Genomic DNA, 20,315 nt, shown 5'->3' on the forward strand with positions numbered 1-20,315 from the left:
ACAGTCGTCATCAACGGGGAAGTTAGCTCTAGAGCCCAAAACAGTTGTTTTTACCAGGCTGTAAAAATGTTCATTTCTGCTGTAAAGTTGTATATTTTAATATTGAGCCTTATGGAGACTGACTCACTGCTGGAGCCAGCCTCTAGTGGCCGTTAGAGGGACTGTAGCTTTTGTTACTTTAGTGTTTCAGTGCTTCATTAGCAGCCGCTTGGGTAAAAACAGACATCAGACTCACTTTCAAAACTTAAAATGTGTTTGTGAACAGATCTGAGGAGAGAAATAGTCAACAACAGAATCTGGATCCATATCTGATCAGCACTGTTTGACAGTTTGATCTGAGTTTGGTTGAGCTGGACGGACTCACTGAGAATGAGCTGTCAATCACAAGGTAGCCCCGCCCTAAAGCATACCCTGCTTTATGGTCTGTTTTACTCTAAATGGGACCATCAGTTACTAAATGAACATCATGCTGTATGGAAGAAGACTGAAACTAGAGACTGAGACCAGAAACTCATCAGGAAACTGTTTACTGGGCTCATTTCTCCATAAGACTGAATGGTATCTGTGTGTTATTGCAACCAGTGGAGCCGCCCCCTGCTGGTCGTTAGATAGACTGCAGGTTAAAGACACTTCACAGACCCAGAAACTGCCCATTATATTTACTGTCAGTGGTTTCCAGACTGGATTTCTCTTCAGAGCTCAAACTGCTGGAACGAAGAGAATGAAGCCAGATTACAGTACGAGTGGGGTGAACTGATGAGTCTTTTTATAGAAAGAATGTGGAGGACTGCTCACTTTTGTAAAGCTGTTTATGTAACCGCAGACAGCACTGTTCCACATGAAAGCCCTGTTACAGCATCACATCGCTCCTCACCCTCTGTGGCGCTCAGATTCCTGTCAGATTCCCTTTTATTCACCACTTCCTGTGGACCCCCCCCACCCACCCCGACTGTCTGACCAGGCTGGATTAATGGGTTAGAAGTAATAACCTTTGCTTTATATTTCAGATTCACACAGATGGCTCCTTTTTTCTTTTAGGCTGGAAGAAAACCAAATATGGAGGCTCTGTGACGTCAAACCCGCAGCTGTCTGAATGTTACTGCTGGTCAGGATCTTAGTCACTAACTGGAGCCAGAAAATCCCAGTTAGCAGCTCAGAAGGGTCCCGAGATAAATCTGGGGAGACGATTCGTGGGAGAGGAAAGAAAAACATTGTAATCGTGTCTTAAAATTGTTCTCTAATATTTTCTATAAACCTTTATTTAATCAGGTCCCATCGTTATAATAAGAATGTCATGATAGTAACACAATAATAATAAAACCATAAAAATAATATACAATAATAAGTCAATTAAAAACAAATCTGTTGCAGCTAAAATCGATCAGAGTTTCTGAACTGAACCAGAGTCGATAAGTGACGTCAGATAATAAGAAGCCTTTTATAAATAAATAAACGCTGGTATCTTCTAATGGAGAGAGAAGGCCAACCCACTTTTTAATGAAGAAGACAATGATGAGTGCCATAGATCAGTAGGTTCTCAACCTGGGGGTCGGCACCCACATTAGGGGTCACCAGAGCTTCAGAGAGGGTCGCAAGGTCTTTTTATTTTAAGGGTTGTAAGATATAAAATGAACACATTAGAGCCAGTATCTCAGTAATTTGTTCAATTCTACGAGGAAAACTAAATGGAAATGTTATCTTTATCCTTAAGGATACAAAATAATCTATATTACAGACTGATAATGTTGTTTATCAGTGTATAAGCATTGGTAAACTTTAAAAATACAGTTTTTATCAGTGAAAACAGCAATAATTATTGTAATTTCACAGATAGACTTTTATTACAGTTCTATAACTTTTAACATTCAGATTAAAATAAGAAAAATCAAATAATAACAGCACTCTGCTGTAAATGAAAGCCTGATTATTTGTATAACCACCTGTATTTATAGATCATTGCATTGTTTTTACAGTGTAAATATCTTTAATTAAACATTAAAAAGACAAATTCACACAATTGTCTGTAAAACTAAAGCTAAAAACTGTATTTTAATCAGTTGTTTTATGTTATTTTACTGTATTTCTACTTCTTTTACGTCTCCAGTTATTAATCTACGTGCTGAACGATAACCAGCGTTAGTGGACGTTGCCACACGTCTGTGAATCACCAGAATCTCGAGCTGAGAGTCAGACTGCTTCCACAATCTTCTGTCTTCATGATACTTAATACTGTATTATTATTAGTAATTTTATGTGTAGTTTAAAGTAGAGAGGCACATGAAAAACACCTGTGAAATCCTGTAAGGACTGGGTCAGTATCCTTTGGTGTCCTCATCAGAATAACTATTGCAGATTTTACAGTAATTTCATTATTATAAAAATACTTCCTGTGAGAAAGTGTAGATTTTATAATCGCCATGCAATGAAAATGTATTTTACTTTGACAGGACGGACGTGTTTTGTGGTCGGCCCGTGTACTTCCTTTCATTTTAAAGAGGGGCATGCTTCCTAACAGGTAACACGGTCAATAAGTTTTTTTTCCTTTTGATTCTAAGTTGAGCAAACTTTTGATGTGTGAAAATTCATGTTTCCTCGTACCTGTGCACAGAGGGCAGCTGACTAAAAAGGGATTGTGGGTAATCAATTAGAGACAATCACAACTCTTCAGGAAAGAAACACCCTCAGCCGAAGACTTGGTCTAATCTTTATATACATGATAATTAGTCACCAGTTACAATACACATATTTCTATACTACAGGAACACAGATAATACAGGTACTCAACAAGTGTGTTTTACTGATTTTTTTGTTTGTTTTTTTAAACCTAACCTGCATGTTGAAGAAGAGCCAATCATGGGGTTTGTCTTCGAGCCTGGAGGACGAGAAGGACAGGGCTGGCATGGTGTGGACCAATCACAGCCCTCGGAGTGATCTCACCCCACCCACCTTCCTCCCTACCTCACCTCCCTCCCTCCCGCCCTCTCATCCACATTATCCACCGGCCTACATTTGAACAGAGCGCTCTAACTCCGGGCGGCCTCTTCAAATGTACACAGAGGAACGCCGATACAGCGGGAATGTCCTGCCTCCTTCGTCGCGGAGAGAAGACGGCTTCACGTTCATTTTTCTACCTGCTAGCTACCTGGTTCACAGGAGGTGCAGGAGCGCCTGAACCTCACTACAGCCGGCAGATTATGACTCATAATCCAATGAATGAGAAACTGACTTCAGGAACTTTAAGTGACCTTTCAAATATGGCTGACAGAACGACTGTGTGGTTGCATCCTTCAGCGGAAGACAAACCCTCAGAGAGCCTTTTAATGCAACGTCATTATTGCTTACAGAGAAAAAAGAAAAAGCTTTTTGTTTTCCCGTGTACGTAGACACACAGTGCAGATTCATGGAGGGCCCTATAGTTAAGACGGTGATAATGGGAGAGCAGAGCTTCAACTTCTGCTTGCTTATCGTCGTCGGAAGGGGGAGGGAAACATCCGACTCGGAGGAACCTTTTTAGTGCAAGCAGAGCGAGAGTGAGGGAGGAAGTGTGGGGGGGTTTCTCGAGCTTAGGTTGAGGTTTTTACCACAGAGAATGATGTTTTTTTTATTGCTCATACAGTGACAACTTCTGGCAATCTGCGATATGATGAGTAACACTGTATTTACTAATTCACAGGGTTTTTGGAGAAAGCAACCCATGGGATCCTTGTTGTCGAGCACTGGTTGTGGTTACGTCTCTCTCCGGGTGCGAGCTGCTGTGAAACAAATCAACGGTGAATCACAGAACGCTAACGGCTGCTCTGAGGTGCGGTCACGAGTACGACGTGCGACAGTTTTCCTGCAACCAACAAATCACAAAACGTATCTCGAGTATCTTGTTATAGCGACGAAGCATCCCATCGTACGAATTTCTCGACAGCTATGGACCTTTTACACAGCAGCCATTTTGACAAGAAATAGTAAACAGAGGAGTTACCATTTAAGATTCGGGTCAAAATGCTCCGACCGCCATGTTTGTGCCCGAGCATCGAACGTTTGTTGAATCAGGAGTTGAAAAGAAAATTTTAAAGATTGTTAAAAGCGACATAAACCCTGTGTAGTCACATCTTAAGTTGGCTAATGTTAAACAAAATGCATCAATCTTTAGTTACATCAGATTAATCTAAAATAAAAACAGATTAAGCAACTGCACGACGTATTTCAGTCTTAAAATGTTTTTAGAAAAACTATTTCCGTAATATTAGAGAAAGTTTCCAAACAAGCCGCCGTGTTGGTCCCCGAGCAGCGAGCGTTTGTCGAATGAAGTGCTCGTCTATGTTGAAAAGACAACCAAATTTTAAAATTAGTTAAAAGATAAAAGGGACGTATAGCCTCTAAGACCCATCTTAAATTGACTAGTGTTAACAACTAACTAACTAGCTAACTAACGATTGATGTAGATTAGCTAGTTAACTAATTAGCTAAGCTTTGATGTGACTATATAAGTCACTTTTATTTGTTAACCACCTTTTCAACATAAACGAGCCTAGCACGTAGCATAATTAAGAACAGGAAAGGAGAAAGTTGACAGAGGAAGGATCAATTTGTGTCAATGGTAACACCTTGGTTTACCCTACTATTTCTTGGCAAAATGGCTGCTGTGAAAAAGGTCTGTCGGGTGGATTGCCATGAAATTTGGCACAGAAGTTCGTGTTCCCCTCAGGATGAACTGTATTAACTTTGGGGATGAAGTTTATTTTATTTGTCCGTTACCTCAACTGTAAAACTTTGTCAATTTAACAAGATCCTGATAAAATTCCTAGTTTCTTTGTTTACTACCCTGCGTGATCCGTGTAAACTATCTAATCCATTACCTATAAGCAAACACTGCGGCTCTAACTGAGACCCAAACTCCGTTTTACCCAAACGCCACAGCAACTCACGTGCTCCTCATCTCTATTCAACACCATGCTAATCATCTAACACCTGCAGAGCTTGAACGAAAACCTACGAACTACTGATATAATCTGATTGGCAAGATGTTGTTTGTTTTAAGGCTGGTACTGATAAAACATTTTAAATCGAAGCTGCAGATTGGAGATGAAGTATTTGAAGCCGATAATTAACATCTTTTAACGTATGTTTTCCCCCCAGATTTGTCGTTCATGTCAGGATAACGTAAAGCAGCAGCTAGGCCGTGATAGGACGCTGTGAAAGCCGGACCGGTTCAACACCTTTATATACTTGAAGGCAGGACTTTACGGACTGATGCCTCTCAAGCGGGTTCATCACATCCTCACATCCACCTCAGTCCGGTGGTGAGATTTTTCCAACATTTGACTGTTTTAAACGTCAACATCTGACCGTCGGGCCTTGTGGAGCATGGATTAAAACCACTGATTTACAAGACAGAATTATTATATGTACAATCCTCCAGCACTCGCTCGATTCACAATTATTACTCGTAATATACATACGCATCCGTGCCTAAGTGATATTTGAAATGACTGTGACTTCATTTTTGTTTGCCGATGACTTCGCCTGTCTTCGACCACTTCTGGATACTGTAGCGATACTTCCACAAAGAGATCCAGTGGCTTCAGTTTGTTGAGTTATCTCGACAGTACATTCCTTATAGATAGATTGGTTGATTGATTGATTGATGCTCCCCCGGAAAGAAGAATCTCCACAAAGAAACACCACCTCATGTAGACCCACTTCAGAGTCTCTGAGGACCTTCTGGGACATGAGGTACATTCTGCTCCACTGACAGTCTGATGCTCTTCACTAGTCAGTCCGCGGGAGGGTTTAAGGGTTTATGAGTCCGAGGTGATGGCCCTCTTATGTCCGGCACCTGTTGCCTGATGAACCACCTGGTTTTGATCGGACACCTTCCGGGTGTTTCATCAGGTTGGCGACTGGGCCAGGAGAGTGGAGGCACGATTTACAGAACCTGGTCAATTACTTGTTAACATCCTGACATTTGGAAAAATTCACTGCATCAAAGAAAGAATGGGGGAATGATGATGGTAGGGAATGTTTGGGAATAATTAATGTGTCCTAATGACTGTTTGGTAAGCCCCAACCCTCCAAACAATCGAAGCTAGGCACGGCAGGTCTGCCAAATCTTTAAATTTTTTACACAACAAAATCGTTAAACATAAACAGTTTCAGGGTTTTTTTTAGCCTTTAGGGCTGCACAAATTAAATAATATAACAATAACCAAAATGCAGAAGCTGATAATAAAGATAATGAAGTAGTTTTGCAAAGAACCCTATAAATCTACAAATCTTTCAGTATAGACCTCAACACCACATCATCATGTATCGTGAATCATATCACAATATCTGTCAAAATAATCACAATATTATTATTTTTTTTAACATATTGTGCCGCCCTGTTTCCAAAACCCAAAACACAAGAGAAGCGTAAGAAATGGATTAAAAAGTTAGCATGTACGGCTAACTGGCCTACTACTACCTACAGTTGTGACATCAATCTAACGTTACTTACAAAGTCAATCAGAATATCATTAGTTAGCTAACTTTATTATTTTGTGGGGCAACAACAGGTTATGTTAAAAAGGGACTGGGGCATCTACTGTGACGTATTTATCGTACCGCGTGGTAGCCGGTACCGGATGCTAGTAGCTACCGTTTACAGCTCAGCCAAACACCTCGGTTAGTCCTCAACCTCAACCCTTTTCTCTTGTAACGTTAAAAATCAAAGCATAAATCACCTAATCTCTGTGTTGCTTGTACATTATTCCGTTAGCATCGAAACAGGGTTATGTCAGAAGAAAATTAGGGACTTTAGCCTCAGTCTTTTAGCATTATTTCATGTACAGTACGTAGCCGTCAAAGGCAAAGAGTTCTTGTTTCAGAGTCAACTGGACGCAAAGCTACACATGGAGCTGATGCTAATTCAGCTAAAATCTGACATTGCCGGCCTGAAATCAAGGATCCATTTGGTTGAAAAATTGCAAAGAATTTCGAGGTGTGAATTTGCCACCGTTATAATTTTGTGCCATGCGAGAGCGGACGGTCTGACAAGTGTAACAACAGTAACCAAAGGGGGGCGGGGCTTAGAGAACAGTCAGTTGCCGCCATAGCAAATAAAATATAAAGCAGTAAAAGGCAACCAAAGGATTTCAAGCATGTTAATGTGAACGGGGGCAGTTTTTAGTACTTTGAAAGTGAAAATGACAGAGTTAAAAACTTGGGGGGGGGACGTGGGTCAGGGTTTACCTATGATTTCATAGCCATTGTGTGGTATAGTTAAGTTTATAGTCATCAAGTATGGTTAGATACAGTAATGATATTGTGTGTATTCGCAAGAAAGTTACACATTTATAGTCTTTCTGCAGATCAGTCTCATCGAGTTAACTGGTTATGGGTGCTATTACAAGATTATTTGATGATTACATATGTTAATTGTGATTATGAATTAGCATTAAATAGGAACTCTACATAATGGACCACCTACCGTATTTGGTGTTATAGATATATGAAACCAGTGAATATCGATGGCAAACTGGCTTTTATGGCTCAGCCAGATGTCAGTGCAGTCTTGTGAACTGTGGCATACACGACGTGCTAACATAACTCAAGTGCAGTACTGTGTCAGATAGCAGAGAGGGGGCACTCCATTGAAGAATCTAGATCTAGATCAGAGAAAGATCCAGTTATAAAGACGCTGTGGGGCCATGGGAGCCGGCCTCAGTGATTACACTGGCAGCGGGAGCTATCTTGCAGTTGGTGATGACTGAGACGTTTGCTGTCTAATAAGCTACTGTAACGGATGGGCTGCTAACACCACAACTTTATTTACAGATAGAAATACTTTGCTCTCTTACCTCACGCTACTGAGGCACACACACGTGGAGATTATGTGAATCTTAAAAGGACATTTTGGGAAATGTGCTTATTCACTTTCTTCAAACGTTTGATACCACTCTCAGGTCTCTGCCCTAAACGGGAAGCAGCCAGTTAGCTTAGCTTAGCATAAAGACTGGAGAGAGGGCTGTCCAAAGGTGACAAAATCCTACCAGCATCTAATTAACACAGTTGTTTGATCCGTGCACAAACACATGTAAGATTGTTGGTTGATTTTGTTCTTTTTACATTTGGACGTAGCCAAACTAGCGATTTTCCTGTGCTGCAAGTCTTTAGACTGGAAGACAACTGTAACTATGCACCTCCAGGATAATTTGGGGGATTGTTTCTGTGTTTTTAGGTATTTTCTTGCAATTCAATTTCAGGAGAAGCTAAATATTGCAAAACTAGTTGCAATTTTTGTTGTATAATTCATTAAAAATTGAACGCAACTTGTTCCAGTGAGAACAAAATCGCATTGTTTGTAGCGTACCGCAGGGTTACGAGGTTAAATGTGAGACATTTGCATCGTACATCGTCTGCATCTTAACAACTACAGTTGTTAGTCTGGCGCTTAGGGCAGGAGACCACAATGATTGGTCAAAAGCTGTGATTGGCTCGTTGATTGTTGTGATCGCAACTTCCTGGAGGGACTGTGCAGTGCATCCTTCTTAAAGATAGAGGCTTTCAATTAACTGATTTACCTTCGGACAGAGCCATGCTAGCTGTCCCCTCCCCTGCTTCCAGTCTTTGTGCTAAGCTAAGCTAACTGGCTGCTAGCTTTAACTTCACATTTAACTTTGAGAGTGGTGTCAATCTCAATCCAACTCTTGGTAAGAAACCAAATAAACGTTCTTCCAAAAATGTCACAACTCTTCCTTTTTTTTTTTAAGTGGCACAAAGTCATAATGTGACCCGACTCCTTAATGGTGATGTTAACGCATGAATTTAGTGAATGTGTGAGTGTGAAGGAAGTAGGCTTTAGTAACACATATGGAAGGCACGTGTTCTGCAGCTTTCAACTATCCTGGCCCAACATTAAATGGTTTGCACTTATCAAGCCTGCTGGACGTATGTTCAATGGGTTTTGTGTAAAAGAAAATACACTTGCAATAGCTATGTGGCCCAACAACTATAACAAAAATATATTTTTAAATACCCCCACCACTCCCCTTCCCACCCATCCAGCCCCCTCCCTAAATAAAACCATTATCCCAGGAGTATATGCACATCTGGAATACTGGACTACATGAAGCATTTATTCAGGTAAGTGACTGCTAATCTTTTATAATCCGGTGTTAAGTGCTTTTATCTGTAGACAAATTGTGGCTGGATAATGGCTGGGTCATTGACTGTATGGGAGGGTGAGGGGAGGGAGGAGGGGAGAACAGCATGTGCCTTCAGTCCCAGAAACCAGAACCAATTGTTATGGCCTCCTCTATGAACTTTATTCATCTGGATCGCTGAAGGGGGGGGAGACAAAGAGCTAGGCCATTAGAGCTTAATGTAATGCTCGGTCGCTCGACGTTTCTCGACAGCAAGACAAAAGATGACATGTGTCACCTCACCCTGCATTTACACCTGGGCTACATTTAACAGGAGGGAAAGAGGAATGATGAAGATGAGCGATCACACTCTGCCGGAAGAGAAAACTTGATGCTACTTTACAGCTACAATGACATGAGAACAGTTTGGGATTCACCTGCATGGAGAGATCTCTTTATTGGCTTATATATTAACAAGAATTTTGGTGGAATTTATAGGTTGTCCACATAGCAAATTTGGCTAATTAGTGCATATTCTTACTTCTATTTATACCTGCTTAAAATACAGTTTGTATCCAGATACGTTTCAATGCATTTTCATTCGAGTGGCAGGAAATCAGCTCAAGAATCACCTCAAAAAAGTTGTGTGCGTTGTCGAGTTAGAGGAAGCTTCTTAATTACGTTGCAACTCTTGTAAATTGGGCAAATGTAATAATTTATTCCGTCATTTGTATAAAGGAATATTGTCAGTTTGTGTTGCAGTACTGGCGCGTAGGCTACTCTGTGTCTAGATAAAATATATTCTCTGTTAACAGCAGACGAACAGATGAGTCGGACAGATATTTCTTACTGTATATCATTAATTTCCACCGGTTTTCTGTCCATTTCACAGAATAGACGTATAATCACACCAGCGCGTTGTACTGATTGTGTTTACACCTACCTAAGATCTGCACACAATGCGAGCCACGATTGCATTAACGCATTTTTTTCCTTATCTGCACAACATGTCCGGATACAGAACACAATTTCAAAAAAGGTGTGAATGGGGGTGTAAGTGGTGAGATCAAATTTCTCTTTCTGCCTGGATCAGAGAGCAACAATCCTTCTTCTTGCTGTCCAAAATAAATCATTTCTGTCTCTGCTGAGAACGTGGAGCGACCAAGCATACAAATTTAACTTAAACGTGTGTTCAGACTGAATGCAAGTGAACTTTTACCTCCCTTTCATAGTCCAATACAGACTTAAACTCCAGCTAGCTAGCAATGTTCACTGAGAGTACATTATGTGACAGTTTAGGGTCACACTGCCTCTAAGATTCAGTCTGAACACATTTTATGAACCTGCATTTCCAGCTCTGGCTTCATGTCGACTGATCAGGGGTCACAATGGATGCAGTTTTGAGCTTTACCTACAGCATTAAGGAGCAGGGCTTGTGTTTAGTGGGCTGGCTGACAATTGGAAACATTTCGTTTTAGGACAGAGAGCACCACTCCTCCAACAGAGATTCAATAATCACGTAACGACCGCAGGAGCCACAACTACCTACTATCAAAGAAAGACATGTTGTTGAAGGCAGAGGTGGGTGGGTGGGTGGTTGGGCTGAGGGGCAGGGAGCAGGACTGAATAAATGAAGGAGATGGCTTGGATTGGGTCACCGCTTCAGATGGTGGTATCGTGGGGCAGATGAGGCACTGCCACTCCAGGCCTCCGGTTGGAGTAGCGCTGCACGTGCGGCAGCAAGTGGCCAGATGGCAAGAGGCCTAGCAGCTCCTTGGATGTGCCTGGCCACCTTCGGCCCAACCGGCGACTACCATAACCGAGCCTGCGGCTTCGCCTCACTGCCTGGCCTAACAGCATGGCTGTCTGGGGCCACAGTGGGTCCGTGAAGCTAGAGATGCTGGACTCCTGAAAAGGGATACAGGACCTGCGCCTCTGTGGGCGTTCTTCTCGATAGATGTAAGAGGTTGTGGAGAGGTCGGGGCTAAAGTCGGAGCAGGGCTGCTGTGAGGTCAGGGAGATGCGACCCTCCAGCGACGGCCCCAGCAGGCTGAGGCTAGTTCTGTCCGTGAACGAGTCCGTTCGGTCTTCGTAGCCGAGGTCAGCGGGGGCCGAGCACTGCTGCAGGGGCCAGCCTCCGCGACCCTTCCCCCCGATGTCCGCAGTGCTGCCTCCCTCACCACCATCGCGCTCTACCCTGACTGCTTCATTTTCCTCCTCCTCCTCTTCCTGTTCCTCCTCCTCCACCTCTGCTACCTCCTCCTCCTCAACCTCTCGCTCCACCACACCCTCCTCCTCGTCCTCCGTGCTGGTGGGTGGTGGGGAGCGTGGGTCCCGCAAGAAGACCACTATGACAGTGATATTATCGCTAGAGCCCGCATCTCGGGCCGAGGCCACGAGCTTGTGGGCTACCATGGTGGTGTCTCCAGTGTTCTCCAGGAGGTGGTCGCTGACCACCCGCACCGCCTCATCTGGATTCACTGTGTCCCAGAAGCCATCACAGGCCAGAATCAGGTAGTCTTCTGTACCGTCCAATGGGAAGATACCGTGGTCTGCATCACCACAGATGTACGGCTTGTGCTCCGAGTCACCTGTCAACACAGGTCACAGATAAAGTTTACTCCTTATTTAAAGGTGCATATGTATATTTCTGAAGCATTTTTACGTATTCGTCACTTTTTCTTCCCAACTTGGGAAGGACTTGTAACGTATCTTCTGACCTTCCCTGACTTTCTCTCTGTGGACTGATTTCTATTTAAAACTCTTGGGTCAAATTTACAGCAAAAACCCAAAGGATGTGACATTTATGCTCCCGAGTGCCTCAGTGTCAACAGTGTGCTACACTAGCTAATCCCAAAGTCGGTCGTAGTAGATACGACTAGATAGTCAAAACTAACATTGCTGCAAAACTTGAGAAATATATTATGATATTGTGGTTTTAGCTGGTTAACGGGTTAATGGTCCAAATAAAATATAGGACCATTGCAGATAGTAACGTTATTCTAAATATGACTGTAGTTCATGTTTCAGCGTTCAGTCTAGTGTTTGTCATTTGTCATGTATTGATAACTGACTGAGCTGATAGCTTACCGATCGCTCTGGATACGGACAGACTGCCGTTAACCCTCCAGGTGCCGAACCAGATCACACAGCCTCCCAGAGCCTCGATCCTCTGCTTCTCATCCTGCGGACACACACAGAGCCATTGTTGGCTTTTAGTGGTGGTCGATCACATGGTACATAACAGTCTCAACCCGTCGTCCCCTGCAGCGAATGACTCAGTGCATTACCTGCCTCCTCTGTCGTGCACTTAAAGTGAAAGTCCGCCCAACAGCAACACCAAATTCATTGTATATTTGCAAACACTTAAGTTTGAGCTTCCAGGAAGTCAATACATATTTAATGAGAACAACAAAAGAGTTCATTATTCATTAATCTAATTTAATCAAAGTCATCATTTAACCCTTTAAGATCACATCCTCAATATATTGCCTGTTTCAAATTCATAAATATGTACATTGATGGTATTTATACACAGTGTGTGTGAGGATGTGTGTTACCTCTCTGTCTGGTTTATGTGGTTTCATCAGCTCCACAACCTGTCCCCTCCGGACCAGAATGACCTGGGAGTCTCCCAGCCAGGCCACGTACAACGTCCGACCCCGCAGGAACGTCACCACGCCCGTCGTACCGCAACGCAGGTGCTGCCGGATAAACACACGTTAAAGTATTCAGCTAACAACTACTACTACTACTGCTTCATACAGCGGCTGTGACTCTGGAGGCAGAGCAGGTCGTCCACTAATCATTGGGGGTTCGATCCCCGGCTCCTCCTGCTGCATGTCGAAGTTTTCTTGAGCAGATACTGAACTCTAGATTGCATTCACACACATTCACACTGATGTTTGAATGATTTAATGCTCTTAGTTTCTCAGTGTACGAATGTAACGAGACTGATCTATATAAGTCAATCAATAACTAATAATAATCAGCTGCAGGCTCTAAATTAGCAGTGTTTGTAGCAGTAAGGGTGGCAGAGGTGTTGTAGCATTAGCAGTGCTAGCAGTATTAGTTGTGATAGTATTACTAATGTACTGTGTAGAAGTATCATTAATATATATTATTATTAAACAAGTATTATTCAGTACTGTAAATATGTGTGTAATATTTCTGAGTGTGTCTGGTTCTCTGCAGGCGGGCGCGTTACCTCCCGTGAGGCCTTCTTCACGAAGCGTTCATCGGTGACTTTGAAGGCTTTGCAGAGCGCCTCGATGGGGTCCTGGCTGAAGGACTCCTGGTGAACTAAGTTGACGTGGAGGTGGTTGGCAGCGTAAATGGCAGCGTCCACGCCGCCGTGACCGTCAAACACAGCAAAGTAAGCCTGTTCTTCCTGATCCTGAGAGAGAAAACCCCGTCACATAACCACCGTTAACCAGTAAATGTCAGAGACAGTAACAAATACACAACAGACTAAAGCGAACAGGTCTCAGGTTACACCCACTGGCCACACGGTGGTGCTCTAACGACCGACTTTGGGAAGCTGGATCTACCTGAATGTTGAAGAGTGAGTTGAAGTCGGGGATGATGACGTGTTTGTCCTCCATCTTGCGCCTCATGTTCTTGATGGCGTGGATGGAGGTCTCGTAGTACGGCTGCGGGCGGCGGTGGAAGGGCAGCTCCTTCATCCAGATGCAGCACATCTCGAACAGTCTGTTAAACACCAGCCGGGAGAACTTCACGGACTCGATCTCTAAAACACAAACAAACACACAGAATCAGTCAAAGATTGTCGTATACGAGGTAACGAAAGTCGGAAATACACGAAAAAATATCAAAACCTTTCTTGTGTGATTGTATGATTTAAGAAATTGTGATTTTGTTTGTCATAATTTGTGTAAATAGGGTAATAATGTGATCTTAAAGGGTTAAAAGGACATGTTATTTAATTATTAAGTGATCTCCAGAACAGTTTACTACAGTTTTATTCTAACTAAGGTTTACATAAGCGATCTAAATGAGGGGCTAAAATAAAATATTAGATTATTTCCAGGATATTTGGTTATTTTAATAGATTTCCAGGTGTCAACTAGTCTCTAAATATCAAGATTTTAATATATAAAATATATATAACTGTACACTGCTTGCATTATCATTATATAAGTGGCATAAAATGGTCTTAAAAACAACAATAATATTGTTTATCGCAATAGTTCTGGGACAATAGAAGCAGTTATTGTGACAGGTGTTGACTTGGATAATGTCCCAATCTGTTTAGGGAGATTTTAGAGGGTAAATTTAACTAAGGGGTGGATGGTGAGCCCCAGAAAGACAGACTGACTTACAGACGTTAGTGGAAACGAGGCGAGCCCAGAAGTTAAATAACCAATGCACAGACTGTGTGTGTGTGTGTGTGTGTGTGTGTGTGTGTGCATGTGTGTGCGTGTGTGTGTGTGTGTGTGTGTGCGTGGGCTTGACCTACTAATGTTAGCTGCAGGTGTAACAGTCTATCCTGTCTTTGCTCTCGCTCTCCTAAATGTGTTATCAGTGAGACAGACAGAGACCGGCCCTACACCGCGTCCCATTTCCTTCCCTCCACCCTTCTAAAACTACATTAAAACCGGCGTCCTGACACCAAACTCCAGCTCTCTCCCTGTCATCAGCGGCTACCCATAACACCCCGTAACCAGCTGAAGACAGAAAAACATGGCGAGTGCAGCGAAGCAGCATCAAACAGGATGCGATCGGCTGTTACACAACACAAGAAGCTCGAATTCTGAGAGAGTAAAAAAAGAAATTGTTTTTAAAAAAAAGCAGCTGGGCGCCAAAAAAATAACTTGTAAAAACAAAGTCATTTTCTATGATTAAAATACAGTTTTTAGCTTTCATTTTACAAAAAATCTTATTTTTTTATGGCTTTTTAATGTTTAATTCAAGATATTTAGACTGTAAAAACAATTAAATGAGCTATAAATATAGATGAACTCTGCTATAATACAAATAATTAGGCTTAAATTTATAGAAAAGTTGATTTTTCTTATTTTAATCAGGATTTTAAACATTTTAAATGACTGAATTTTAAGTATTATAGTAATTATTGCTGTTTCACCGATAAAAACTGTATTTTGACAGTTTACCAATACTTATACACTGATAAACAAACATTTATTCAATGTTTTTGTTGTAAAAACTTCCATAATTAGACAAGATATCTGTCAATTAACTTTCACACTAATTTTACATAATTTCAGAAATGTATTGTAGTATTAAACTTGAATTTTAACATTTAACTGTTTAATCTTTTAAATAAACAGTAAATATCTGTAGAAAAACAATAGATTTGTAAATGTATTTTAATCAAATTGTATGTGGAAAAAGGGACATTTTCTTAAAATAAGCAGTAATTTACGATTATTTACTAGACATGTAAATTCACAAGCTATTTTTGTAATTTTATTAATATTTCCATGTATTTAAAAAATACAGAAATAAACGGTAAAAACCTGTAAACTTAGTGTTTCTTGTTGTTGTTTTTTTTACAGTGTGTTTACATCAGTTTGATCTTCAATAAAATTAAAACAGGTCACTCTCCTCAAGCAGACAATGCTTGGTGAATAAAACATGCCGTGCAACGTGTTTTAATTTTGATACGACAACAAACCCGCCGGTTCCAAACTGAAGACATAAATCTTTAAAAACAGGTAAAATTAAAGATTCGGTATTTCCTAAAACAGTCGGTCACTGTAGTTTTTAACAAACAGCAGTAAATGGTGCATTTTCTGGGGACTATTTCCAGCGGTGGATTAATACACATTTGGTGCTCTCACAATAAATTACGTAATGTAAGTGACCTCGTTCAGATCATACGTCATTATCTGATGAATTATGAGGAAGTGCAGCTTGAACAGATTTTGACTCTGAATATAATTTGTCTTCGGTCTGCAACCAATCGATCTCACGATCATTTTCTCAATTAATTGATTGGTTGTTGTCAGAAAATGATGAAACGTGTTGTCCATAACCCGAAGATATTCTGTTTACTGTCATAGAGGACTGAAGAAAACAGGAAATACTCACATTTAAGACGCTGAAATCCGAGAATTTGGACATTTTCTCTTAAAAAAAACTAGAATTAAAGTATATTATTTAAAATAAAATTGCAGTTCATTGTTTTATTCTTGTACATATTACCCCCAGTAGGGGTTGCCAAAGCTTCACGGGGGCGTCGTGAGGTTTTCTTGATTTTACAGGGTAAAAGAAAACTTTAAAAATATAAACATTAGGCCGAAATCTTATCATTAAATAAAAGTTATAACAACTAAAGAGTGAACAGAACAAACGCCATTGAGAAGAAAACACTGAATTTCTCAAAAAAAGAAACATTCAAGTCTGTATGATTGTTAAAAATGAATAAAAAACATAAGACAGACAGATAATTTAATAAAAAAGTTCCTAAAAACATCAGTTAAAAACTCATCTCAGATCAATATTCACAGGAAATAATCTGCATTTTACACAAACTTCCTGCGTTCACTATTATCAGCTGTTTGTGTACTGTTATTGTTTAGCTTATATCCTTTAAATTAAACCTAACAGTTGGTGTATTTATAAGACACATTACAACCAACTACAGTTAAAATATGACGAGCTGTTAGAGTAGATCCGTTGGCCCAGGGTGGATGTAGTAGTGCGTCCTGGCTCACGGCCTTCTCTCTGCCCTCTAGCGGTCAAATACCACTTAATGCAGCTTTGCGGGGGAGAACTGGGACAAAGCCCTGGTGGTTACATGCCTGTGTGTATGTGTGTGGGATGGAGTGAGAGAGAGACCTAATTTGTCTGTGTGAGAGAGAGAGAGAGAGTCTCGTGGGCTCCCCGGGGGACTCACGTGGTAGTGGGTCAGCTCCATCCTCGACAGTCTTATTGAGGTGGTGGATGGTGAGGTCGGTCTGCAGGAGGCTGTCTGCTGTGGCTCTGGCCAGGGCTGCAGCCAGGGAGCACGGGCAGTTACTGCGAGGAGGAGGAGAGACGACACAGTTATGAATGGGGAAGGAAATAAAAATCATACAACAGTAATCCTCTGTAAAGATCTACAACGGAGTATTAGGGCCAGACTAACAGAAAAAAATATTTATTTTTTGGGGGAAATTACAAGAATAAAGTCGTAACAGTACGAGAAAAAAGTCATAATATTGCGAGAATAAAGTCGTAATTTTATGAGAACTGTCAGCCTGTTGGCTCAGCCAGCAAAACAGTTTAACGACGAAATGATCAATATGTTAGCTTACCTGTTGACTGTACGGTACGACTGACTCATTAAAACAAGAATTTTTCTTGTATTATTATTATATTACATTATTCTCGTAACATTACGACTTTATTCTCGTAACATTACGACTTTATTCTCGTAACATTACGACTTTATTCTCGTAACATTACGACATTATTCTCGTAACATTACGACATTATTCTCGTAATTTCCAAATTTTATTTATTTATTTATTTATTTTTCCTCTTAGTATGGCCCTAATACTCTGTCGTAGAGATCTACAAGGGCTTCTAGCATTAAAGTCAGTTTGTGAATACAGAAAATATATATATGCAGAGATAGACTGGTGCTTTTACTATTCCTAGAGCCTTAACAGATGTAGTTTTTCCTTTCCAGCACAGAACAGACTGAGCTGTTGACATGGTAGATATTTTCATCTTAATGTTATAGGTATCAGCATGTATGAGAAGCAGAAGCTATAAAATGTACCATTGAGGATGAAGCAGCAACCAAACATAGTTTAGCCACCTCAAAAAAATCAATATCAGTTTAAATGTCTGCTATATTTAGAATATTTTCACCTCTTTACCTTTCCCCGATGGGAAACTGAAGCCTTTATATCACTCTCTACAAAGCCACCAAACTCCATTAACAAAATCAGTCATTTTAGCTCACAGAAGATGAGAAGTTTCTGGTCCACTGCTGCCTCGATCGGCAGCAACTGACATTAGTTTGGACCTGAAAATAACGTGTTAAAACTCCAAAGTCACACATTAACATAAACACACTAACAAATCATGGCAACGGTGGAATAACAACTTCCCGTCTTTTGCGTGGTAAAATTATGATTTTTGTTAATGGAGTCTGGTGGCTTTTGAAGAATGCGTAGATGGAGGTAACGGCTCCGGTTCTGAGTCGGAAAGGGCCGTCTGATGGCAAAGTAAGTGAGCTCAGTAACTCTGTTACTGCAAGAAGTTTGTGTAAAACGAGTGATTTGGATGAATTTTGAACAGATTATTTCCTATTTAGGGAACTTTACATACGAAATTCTGTCCATATTATGTATTTTTTAAATAATTTTTACCAATCATACGGACATAAAAGGCTTATTTTCAGCCACTGTACAATTTACTTTACAGAAGTAAAATGCTGATTTATAGACCTACTGTGTATATTTTTTAAGTTTTCTGGCACGCCTTAAAATCAAGAAGGCCTCGCGACCCCACTACGAAGCTCTGGCGCCCTCTAGTGGGGGTCCCGACCCTCCAGGTTGGGAGATAAAAACACAACTAATCTCATTTTCAGGTGATTATACATTAATGAAAACATACCTATGATTATTATATTCTATTTCTGAGCCTCCTGAATGTTACCTACAGCACCTTTAAATACAGGATTAATAAAACATGCACAGTCCCTGCGTAAAGAGTACATTGTCACTGAATTATGCATCAGGATAACGTTTTAAACATTTTTATAGGCATGAATTACGGCCTTCCTGTGGACCCGCAGATATCAGCTAGAGCGAACTGGTGCCGTGTTTGTCCAGAAGAATGTTAAAATGATGTAACAGCTCTGTCTGAGCGCAGCGGTACATCTGGCCAGAGAGAGTGTATGTGTGTGTGTGTGTGTGTGTGTGTGTGTGTGTGTGTGTGTGTGTGTGCTGGAGGAGGAAGAGGACAAGGAGGAAGAGGAAGAGGAGTGTCTCTTCTTAAGGTTAACAAGAGTTTTTGAGGAGGAGGAGGAGGAGGAAGAAGAAAAAGAAGGGGGTCGTTTGAAGGACTGAAGGCTCCCTGAACATGAGTCACCAACACAACTAGGTCACTTCCAGATGCAGGTAACCATGGTAACCCAACTTCTGGATGCTCGCACTCAAATTAAGTGGAAAATAAAAACCAGAACTGGTGTTTAGACTCTTAATTAAGCAGCGGGGGGGCGCAGAGCTCACCTCAACCATCAAATTATTTATCAGGACACATAATCCGATCTGATAATCTGCAGCGTCCGATCACATGGTTCTGCCCCGAGCAAGTCGGTTCAAACCAGGACCCGAGTCTGACCTTTTCATGTATTCACTTTGCGGGGGGGGGTCTTGATTGGTTAATTGGGATGACAGGTTGGGAGATAATGAGTGACATTCAGAAAGTTCTTCCCCCAAAACTCACAAACAAAATCATCAACTTACACTGTAAAAAAGGAAAATATTCAAAAAATAACTGAAAATAACTTATTTTCTATAATTAAAATATAGTTTTTAGCTTTAATTTTACATAAAATCTTAATTTTGGGGCTTTTTAATGTTTAATTTAAGATATTTACACTGTAAAACCAATTGAAAACCAACACTGATAAACAACATTTATTTAATGTTTTTTGTTGTGAAAACTATAACTAATTATACAAAATATCTGTCTATGTATCCATGCATTCCTCGCTCAGGACTGAATATACTGCTGCATCAAGTCCAAAATGTCTCTTTCTGTATGGTTTCACCCGTCACAAACCCTCATTAGATAATAAGTAAGAGTTCAGCACTTGTTGTTTGAGTATATCCTGCAAACACAACACTCTCTCTTTGTTTTCTTAATACTTCCAGTAGCTGGTTGGTATTAATTTAAAACGCAGCAGTGCGGCGGCTGAATCCTCAAATATAAACTTAATAACACAGTGGTTAATATGGTGCTGCACACTCGGAATAGTCGCTGCATTTAATTAAACAAATAACTGAGTACAACACAGGGAGATATTCTACAATTAGATCCTGTGAGCGGAGTGTGAAAGGGCCTCTGTGGCTCTTATGTAAAATGTTTAATCAATGAAACCCAGAGCCAACAGCAGCAACGTCTTTAATGAATTCAGCTCTACTCTCGCTAACAGAGACACATACCAGAGGTCATTCCCTCGGATGATTCAAATTCTCCTTAAACGTTGACAGA

At 40.9% G+C, this 20,315-nt stretch overlaps 1 protein-coding gene across 2 annotated transcripts in view; it reads right to left on the reverse strand.

The window, feature by feature from the left end:
• Positions 1-2,692: 2,692 nt before the first annotated feature.
• The window catches only part of ppm1e (protein phosphatase, Mg2+/Mn2+ dependent, 1E), a 45,465-nt gene continuing 27,842 nt past the window's right edge, over positions 2,693-20,315 (reverse strand). For both annotated transcript variants that reach the window (XM_051401821.1, XM_051401822.1), the window contains 6 exons: positions 16,999-17,120; positions 13,667-13,866; positions 13,324-13,512; positions 12,677-12,820; positions 12,207-12,300; positions 2,693-11,707 (listed from right to left, as the gene is read on the reverse strand). In XM_051401821.1, coding sequence (XP_051257781.1) covers positions 10,779-11,707; positions 12,207-12,300; positions 12,677-12,820; positions 13,324-13,512; positions 13,667-13,866; positions 16,999-17,120 — 1,678 coding nt within the window. In that variant the 3' untranslated portion in view covers positions 2,693-10,778. The remainder of the gene's footprint in view (positions 11,708-12,206; positions 12,301-12,676; positions 12,821-13,323; positions 13,513-13,666; positions 13,867-16,998; positions 17,121-20,315) is intronic.

The sequence above is a fragment of the Dicentrarchus labrax genome, unplaced genomic scaffold, assembly GCF_905237075.1.
Source record: "Dicentrarchus labrax unplaced genomic scaffold, dlabrax2021, whole genome shotgun sequence".
NCBI classification, from domain to species: domain Eukaryota; kingdom Metazoa; phylum Chordata; class Actinopteri; family Moronidae; genus Dicentrarchus; species Dicentrarchus labrax.